Below are 9,818 nucleotides of genomic sequence, written 5' to 3'. Positions count from 1 at the left end.
CATTGTTGTTCATTTGGATGGTAAGCCATATAGAGTCCGAGACACCAGTATTCCGAAATTTTTGGTGGTTTGATCAAAAGCCACTCGAGTTATTTGTATCAAGTGAATGGGAAAACTTTTCTGAAGATGATTGGAGGGTAAAATTGCAAGGAATTCCGCAAAGCAATTTTAATTGGAGAGCTTCGTGGATGAAAAATGTAGCATACCTAATGGGCTGTGGGAAAAAGCCTTGGGTACCTTTGATTGGGGTGACTAGGTATATTAGTTACGCACCTGCTTTGGTTGCAAGACAACTTGGGGACATACAAAGCATTCTAAGAACAGTTGGTTTAGCTCAATTCACTAGAGTCTACAAAGGCGCATATAATGAAATGCTGGAGAGCATTAAGCATGATTGGGGTTCTTTGGTGATAGTTAAAAAGGAGATAGGTGTAAGGAATCCTACGGTTAGTGAAAGGTATCCCGAATGGCGTAATAGAGGAGTCTTTATATGGTAGAAGTTTCTGAATCTGTGGGCACTCGAAGGAAAAGAATGAATAGTGAAGAAGGATTAAGAGAACAAGTAAAATTATTACAAGCTGAGCTTAAATGATTGTCCTTGGAGCAGTAGTTAGCCAAAGAAAGAGCTGTGAGAAAAACAGTTGAAGAAGAAAAGGACTCTATGGGTCAAGACTGGATAAAGGCAAAGGATGAATTGAAGACAATTAATAAGAAAATGACATATTATATGGCAAAAGCTAAGCATTAGGAAGAGTCAGTTATCAAGACGCAAGCTGCATTAAAAGTGTGTCGGGCGGACATAGTCAAACTTAAAGACCAATTGGGGAGAGCGGAGATTGAAATAGTCAACACTAAACATGTGACTAAAATACATGAAGAGCAAAGAGTAGAGTTGAATGATCATAAGGTTGAAGCAGAAGCATTGAGATCTAAGCTGGAAAAAGAAAAATTGAAGACTGCACAGCTTATGGAAAACCAGAAAATGATAAAGCAGCATAATCAAACATTGGACAATGTCAATAACTTTTTTTCTACAAACAACTTGATTCATACTGAGAGGATAAGAGAACTACAAGATCAAATTGATAGAGCAGCTATAGAAGCCCATTTATTACGAGTGGAAGCCCGCCAAGTAGGAGGAGACATAATGAAATATCGAAGAAGCATGGATAACACCGATCTTTTTTTTAAGAGCAATAGCTACTAAAGGCAGTGTTCTTTCTCTTGTAATAGATTAGATTAATTTTTCATTGTAAGCTTTTAAATAAGTAATGAAGGGGTTAGACCCACATTTTCAAAAAGAAAAAAAACATGTGTATATGGCTGAAAGCCCAAATGTCAAAAAGCTGAAGAGATCTCTCCTCGGCATTACAGCAATGATATCAAGTTCAAGCTCAACCCACATATCCAATGAATAACGGCCATATGTCACCAACAAAGCGTGAATCTATATCTAATATATTACATTCACATTCATGCATCTCATACATTTGCTTATAGATTGTCATATTCTGCATATAACAGGTGAAATATAGGTCCTTAACTGAAACGTATCCATAATACTCATTCACAAAAGAAAATGAAAAATGAAGAGAGAACTCAATTAGAAATGCAACACCAAAGAGAGTTGGAAAGCCTGAAAGAGGATGTGGCAAGCCTCACTAGCTTGCTCGAGCAAGCTTTGAGACCTAGAGCTGGGGAAGGAACATCTCCTCAACAAACATGTACACCTCAGCCTCCACCTTCCTTTATTCCACCATTCGAACCTCAGCATGCTGCTCCTTTCGCACCTACTTAATCAGCACAACCAATGAGGATCCCCCATATTGTGTTGATATAAGAAGAACCTCAAAGGAACAAGATAATGGAGGAAAATGGTCATGAAAAGCTAGCTGCCTTAGAAGAAAGAATGAAGGCGATAGAAGGGAATAGTTTGTATGATCCCATGAAGGCCGCTGAAATGTGTTTAGTGCCTAACGTGGTTATTGCCAGAAAATTCAGAGTTCCAGAATTTGTTAAATATACCGGAACTCAATGCCCAATCACCCATCTTAAAGCATATTATAATAAGATGGCTGAAGTAGTCCATCATGAGAGATTATTGATCAATTTCTTTCAGGATAGTTTAAGTGATGTTGCTCTTACTTGGTATATACATTTGGATAATACCAAGATTAAAGGATGGAAGGACTTGGTTGATGCTTTTATTAGACAGTATAACTTTAACATGGACATTGCCCCAGATAGATCAAGTCTGTAAGCTATGGAAAAAGGCAGTAAAGAGTCTGTAAGAGAATATGCCTAAAGGTGGCGTGAATTAGCCGCACAAGTAAGTCCTCCATTATTAGAAAGGGAGATGACTGGCTTATTTTCCAACACTTTCAAAGCCTCGTACTTTGAATACTTGGTAGGTAGTGCAACATAAAATTTCTCTGATTTGGTTGTCATAGCTGAAAGGATCGAACAAGTTGTTCGGACAGGTAGGATCGTGGATCCTATTGAAAAAAGAGGTTTTATTGGAAAGAGGAAAGAAATGGAAGTTCACAATGTTGAAAGGGAAAATAGAGGGAAGAAAACCTACCAAGATAATTACAGCTTCAAAAGTATTCCACCTACCCCCTCTATATCCAATATAAAATTCTCTTCACCTACAAACACCCAAAACAACCCAATAAACAACTAAACCAATAATGCCTACCGCCTAAGAAGAAATTTTCCAACAAATCAAGTGCAACTTCCACCATTACCCATATCTCTTACTGAAATGCACCAAAGATTGCTTAGTATTGGTCAGGTAGCACCTATTCCATTAAAACCTTTACAACCACCATTTCCCTTTTGGTATAAACCCGATAAAAAATGTGAATACCATGCTGGTGCTGTCGGTCATAATATTGATGGATGTATTGCTTTCAAAGGAAAAATCCTTCAGCTCATCAAAGCTGGGTGGATTTCTTTTGATGAGTCTCTAAATATGAATTCTAACCCTCTACCAAATCATGCTTCTGGAGGTGGGGGAGTTAATAATTTGGAGATAGGAAAGGGAAGTACATCAACTTTAAGGGTGACTATGGATAGATTGTATGGGATGTTGAGGCAAACAAACTATTTAAAGACACCAGTCAAAGTACAAGCTGTAAGGAATGAGAATGAATATTGTAAATATCATCAGCAGCTGGGGCATGATATCGACTCATACGAGGAGTTTCATTTGAAGGTAGAAAATATGATGACGTTGGGAGTATTAAGATTAATGAAACCCAAAGAAGATGAGTTGGTAGGAACAATGACTGCTTGTAACAAGAAAGTGGAAGTTTGTAGATACATACCAACCGAAAAGGGTCCACCAAAAATGATCCTAACCAAGCCTAATAATATTGTCAGCAGGAGTTTTAATGCCCAACCCTATAATTATGGTTATTCCTTTCACAACACAAATCCTGCCCCTGTTTTCCATGCTGAAATAGGAGGACTTACTCGGAGTGGGAGATGTTTTACTCCTGAAGAGTTTGAAAACCATAGAAAAGCCAAAGGAAAGGATATGGTGGAATTGACAAAGATAGATGAGGTTAATAAGCCAGTAAGTGATGAAAAGGCTAATGAATTTCTAAAATTGATGAAGCACAACGAATATAGTGTGGTTGATCAGTTAAAGAAAACACCTACTAGGATTTCTTTGTTGTCATTAATGTTGAGTTCAGAATTGCATAGGAATGCGCTTCAAAAGGTTCTTAATGAAGCATATGTTCCTCAGGATATCACACAAGACTCCATAGAACATTTGGTGGGCAGGATTCAAGCCACCAACTACCTCTACTTTACCGATGATGAGCTGGATCATGAAGGGACTGGTCATAATAAACCATTGAACATCACGATAAAATGCAAGGATTATGTGGTCGCTAAGGTGCTTATAGAGAATGGTTCTGCTCTCAATGTATTGCCAAGACATGTACTTGATAAAATGCCAGTTGATGCCTCTCACATGAAGCCAAGTACCATGACTGTTAGGGCATATGATGGGTCACCTCGACCAATCATTGGGAGTATTGATGTTGAACTAATCATTGGCCCACAACCATTTCAAGTCACATTATAAGTAATGGACATTCATCCATCATATAGCATGTTACTTGGGAGACCTTGGATCCATGCAGCCCGAGCTGTCGCATCTTTTTTACATCAACGGGTCAAGTTTATAATCAATGGAAATTTGGTGACTGTGAGGACTAAGGAAACTTTGTCAATAATGAAAAATGTGTTGATCCTTTACATAGAAACTGAAGAAAGTAAGGATGGAAATCTGCATGCATTTGAAGTTGTAAATGCTGAATGGGTACCAGAAAATACAATACGAAGAAAGCCAGAAATTTCCGAAGCAGCAAAAATGGCTGCTAAATACTTCTTAAAGCATGGACTGCCATTTCAATATGACCACACTACTAGAATGCCTGAGAGGGTTAATGTGATAAAAATGAAGTGCGCGGATCAAAGGCTTGGCTTAGGGTTTAAGCCTGGGAAAGCAGATTTCAAAAGAGCAGCTGAAATTAGAAGAGAAAAGAGAATGGCCCGGTTTGAAAAGAGAGAACCAGATGAAGATCGAATGGAGATCCCCCCAATCTATGTAACGTTCCCAGGATCTGCATATGTGATAAAAACTGAAGACTATGAGGGAGGACTAAGAAAGGAATTCAATGGTGTTCCTATCAATTATCTTGAAAAAGTCGGTGAACAAAAGTTAAAGGAAGAAGATAGTACTCATGACCAGTTGCCCCAGCTGACTATTGGCATTTTGGAAGATGGCTCATCAGAATTCGTGAGGAAACTGACCGAGGGAGAAGATTTAGCAAATTGGGAAATTCATGAAGTTCCAATTATTTTCAAAAAGTAATGTTTGTTTACTTGTTTGTTGTTTTGGTTATTTGTATTGTTTGAATAATTGTGCCTTGCCAAATCATCATGGCTTAAGAGATTGGCAATAAGGTTTTGTGGTTGAGCCTTTCTATCCTTTAAATTTCAATGAGATCATGCATACTTTCTTTCAATCGTGTTTTTCTTTTTCTGTGTTCATTTATTTACTTTTCCATAACTATATACTCATAACCGAAACACTTTCCGCTTTCAGGAAATCTGAAAGCGGATTGTCATACACCTCACAAACTCATTGCACTGTGGATAATTGGCTTAACTTTGATGAAAATATAATTGCCATGGATGAGGAAGAGTTTGGTGAAAAGGATATCCATGAGTTCGCAAGGTTAGTCGAACAATCTGACCGCATATGGAAGCCTGCAAAAGAAGAATTAGAACTGATAAATGTGGGCACCGAGGATAATAAACAAGAGTTGAAGATAGGGAAGCTAGTCTCTACTGACCAAAGAAGTAAACTGATTGCTCTTTTACAAGAATATGTTGATGTTTTTGCCTGGTCATACGCTGATATGCCTGGTCTAGATATTGATATTGTGGTACATAAACTACCTTTGATAGAAGGTTGTAAGCCAGTTAAGCAAAAGTTGAGGAGGACAAGGCCAGATATACTAATCAAAGTGAAAGAAGAAATAATGAAACAGTGGGATGCTGGATTCTTGGAAATAGTCGATTATTCTCAATGGGTGTCCAATATCGTAGTAGTACCCAAGAAAGATAACAAAATCAGGGTATGTGTGGATTTCCGAGACTTGAATAAGGCAAGCCCGAAGGATAATTTTCCTTTACCCCATATAGATGTGCTAGTGGATAGTGCCGCTAAGAGTTCAACTTACTCTTTTATGGATGGTTTCTCTGGGTATAATCAGATTAAAATGGTCGAGTAAGACAAGAAGAAAACAACATTTGTCACCCCGTGGGGAACATATTGCTATAAAGTTATGCCATTTGGACTGAAAAATGCTGGGGCAACTTATCAAAGAGCAATGGTGACACTGTTTCATGACATGATGCATAAAGAAATTGAGATATATGTGGATGATATGATTGCTAAGTCTAAAGATGAGGAAAACCATATCCTAGCTCTGAAGAAATTATTTGAAAGGCTGAGAAAATATCAATTAAAGTTGAACCCTACAAAATGCACATTTAGGGTGAAATCGGGGAAGTTATTGGGATTTATGGTAAGCAATAATGGCATAGAAGTAGACCCTGACAAAGTGAAGGCCATACAAGCTATGTCAACTCCTAAAACTGAGAAAGAAGTTCGAGGTTTTTTGGGGCTTTTAAATTACATTGCTCGATTTATTTCACAACTTACAGTCATTTGTGAACCAATCTTTTGATTACTTCGAAAGAAAAACCCTGGAGTATGGGATGAAGACTATCAAAAAGCATTTGATAAGATCAAACAATATCTGCAAAACCCACCATTATTGGTACCACTTGTGCCTGGAAAGCCTCTCATTTTGTATTTAACAGTGACTGAATCAGCAATGGGTTATGTGCTTGGCCAACATGATGAGACTGGAAGAAAAGAACAAGCCATCTACTACCTTAGCAAAAAGTTCACTGAGTGTGAATCTCGTTACAGTATGATTGAGAAGTTGTGTTGTGCTTTGGTATGGAGTGCGAAAAGACTTCGACAATATATGCTATATTATACCACTTGGTTAATTTCAAAGATAGATCCTTTGAAATATATTTTTGAAAAACCGTACATGTCAAATAGGCTGGCCAGATGGCAAGTGTTGTTGGCTGAATATGATATCATCTACAAAACAAGAAAATCCGTGAAAGGAAGTGCAATTGCAGACCATTTAGCTGGTAACGCCCTTGAAGACTATGAGCCATTAAATTTTGACTTCCCTGATGAAGATGTGCTAGTAATAGAAAATGAAGGGAGGACCATGTACTTTGATGGTGCAGTGAATGTGTCTGGTAATGGAGTTGGTGCTGTAATAATTTCTCCCGAAGGAAAACAATATCCCATCTCCATTAAACTGCAATTTAGTTGCACAAACAACACGGCTGAATATGAGGCTTGCATTCATGGATTAGAAGCTGCATTGGAATTGAAGATACGGAAACTAGAGGTATATGGAGACTCCATGTTGATAATCTGCCAGACAAAGGGGGAATGACAGACAAAAGATGAGAAATTGAAACCATATCAAGAATATCTCTCCAAGTTGGCTAAAAACTTTGAAGAGATAGAGTTCAATCATTTAGGAAGGGATAAGAATCAGTTTGCAGATGCTTTAGCAACCCTGGCCTCTATGGCCACAATCGATTGTGGTATCAGAGTACATCCTATAGGCATTGATATCAGAAGTTCTCCTACTCATTGTTATTTAATAGAAGAAGAAATTGATAGCAATCCTTGGTATACAAATATAAAAAGATTCATCCAATATCGGGAATATCCTTCTGAAGCTTCAAAGACAGATAAGAAGACATTGAGAAAATGGCAATGGAATACTTTCTAGATGGAGAAATCTTGTACAAAAGGGCATTTGATGGGACTTTATTAAGATGCCTAGATAGATCAGAAGCCAATAAAGCTTTGTACGAAGTACACAGAGGAATTTGCACCACCCATGTAAATGGACACATGATGGCGAGACAAATGCAAAGAGCTAGGTATTTTTGGATGACTATGGAGAAGGATTGTATAGAATTTGTCTGAAGATGTCATAAATGTCAGGTGTATAGTGACAAAATTAATGCGCCTCCATTGCCCTTTTCAATATGGTGTCACCTTGGCCATTTGCAATGTGGGGGATAGATGTGATTGGGCCTATTAATCCAAAAGCTAGCAATGGTCATCAATTTATCTTGGTCGCAATTGATTATTTTACAAAGTGGGTGGAGGCCTGTTCATATGCTTATGTGACGCAGAAAGTGGTCAAGCGTTTCATTGAGAGAGACTTAATTTATAGGTATGGTTTGCCAGAAAAGATAAAAACCGATAACGCCAAGAACTTCAATTGGAAGATGATCGTGGAATTATGCACTAAATGGAAAATCAAGCATTCCAATTCATCCCCTTACCAACCAAAGATGAATGGTGTTGTTGAAGTTGCAGACAAGAACATAAAGAAGATTGTCCAGAAAATTGTGGTTACATATAAAGATTGGCAGGAATGTCTTCCTTGTGGTCTACATGCATATCGAACAACAATAAGGACATCCATTGGGGCTACACCTTATTCATTAGTTTACGGAATGGAGGTAGTGATACCTTTGGAAGTAGAAATTCCTTCTCTAAGGGTCCTCATGGAATCTGAGCTAGAAGAGGCTAAATAGGCAAAGATATGATATGAACAGCTAAATATGATAAGTGAAAAGAGATTAGCTGCAATTTGTCACCACCAACTGTATCAAAGCAGGGTAGCAAGAGCATGTGACAAAAAAGTTCGACCAAGAGAGTTTGAAGTAGGAGATCTTGTATTGAGAAAAATCCTATTACTACCTAGTGAAAATCATAGCAAGTGGGCACCCAATTATGAAGGTCCCTATGTAGTAAAGAAGGCATTTTCTGGAGGAGCATTGATACTGACAAGAATGGATGGAGAAGATTGGAGTAGGCCAGTGAATTCCAATTCTGTGAAGAAATATTATCCATGATTGTATAAGTTCTCATCAAATCAATAAAAGTTTTGCCAAGAAATTCACTTTGCATGTCTTTGCTCTCTCTTATAAATGTTTATTGATATCAAAGAATCAGTAAATACAATCTTGAAGCCTTGCATGATCTCATATATTCAATTCATTACCTTTTCAGTTTCCCTATTAGAGTTTTGAAAAATTGATCTAGCATTTTGATCTCAAAAAGTAATTTGATATTTATCCAAAAACGATATTTTTGACATTCTACTTGTAGAATGACGAGTGAATCAAGCAACTCCATTATTTAGGTGACTAAATTATAAAAAAAATTAAAAAAAAAACCCTTACCTCGTTACTCTTGAATCATGTTTTTTTAAATGTATTAATAATGGTATGTAGTGAACTTGTTGCTCATAACTCATGAAATGTATCTTTGCAAAGAATAAACCATCACATTATACGAGGTCAAAGTTTATTGATCATAGCTGCTTGCGCTTGAAATGAGGAAAGGTCATTTTTGTTATTCCTTTCACGTTCTAAAATAAGTACATCCCTTGCAAACCCTTTTTGAGCCTAAATAATTTTTTCTTTCATAAAAAAAATCCCGACTAGAATCACACCCCACACTGGGGGCAAGTAAAATTTCAATGATCAAGAAAGATGATAAAGCTGTGAGAAAGCAAAAAAAAAAAAAGCCCAAGAAACTCAAATGCTAGGGGGCATGCCTAAATCACAAGAAAAGGTGATAACCACGATAAAGTGAGTATGCTCTCTAGTAAAGCAATGAAAAAGAAAAAAAGAAGCAGCAAATCAAAGAGCGACAAAAGAAAGTATGAATAACATTAATAGTCAAACTGTTAATAGTGATTCTCAGTCTTTGAAGCCCTGAAACACTTTTTGAGCCTTATGAATCCTTTTCTTTCATAGCCAAAAACTACAGCCTACGTTACATACCTATAGAAGTTCTTTCTAATCAAGCAAGCAAGCAACCTAGAGCAATAAACAATGCTCTCAAAATGCAAAGAATACCTTTTCATAAGATTCATGACATCAAGAATAAACTACTCATTATTATTCATGTTGATAAAAATAAATGTGCAAAAAGAGATGACACGACTAAAAGATTGATGTCTTCTCCCAAGTGCAGGAGTGTCAAAGTAATACATAACCCGATAAGACCGGGGTCGAACCACAAGGAGGTTAATTGTACAAATTATAAATAACAATAATAGAATAACAATAACAACAACAACAACACTAATAGTAGTAGTAGTAGT

General features: G+C 37.1%; 1 protein-coding gene across 1 annotated transcript; it reads left to right on the top strand.

The window, feature by feature from the left end:
• The first annotated feature begins 1,864 nt into the window (after positions 1-1,864).
• On the top strand, positions 1,865-8,238 carry LOC105116449 (uncharacterized). Its single transcript, XM_011013819.1, is given in 6 exon segments — positions 1,865-2,256; positions 2,785-4,046; positions 4,158-4,887; positions 5,126-7,392; positions 7,395-7,601; positions 7,718-8,238. Coding segments are annotated over 6 exon segments (5,379 nt in total).
• Positions 8,239-9,818: the final 1,580 nt, after the last annotated feature.

Source organism: Populus euphratica, unplaced genomic scaffold (genome assembly GCF_000495115.2).
Source record: "Populus euphratica unplaced genomic scaffold, PopEup_1.0 scaffold948.1, whole genome shotgun sequence".
Taxonomy (NCBI): domain Eukaryota; kingdom Viridiplantae; phylum Streptophyta; class Magnoliopsida; order Malpighiales; family Salicaceae; genus Populus; species Populus euphratica.
This window is presented reverse-complemented; position numbering and strand designations above follow the sequence as displayed.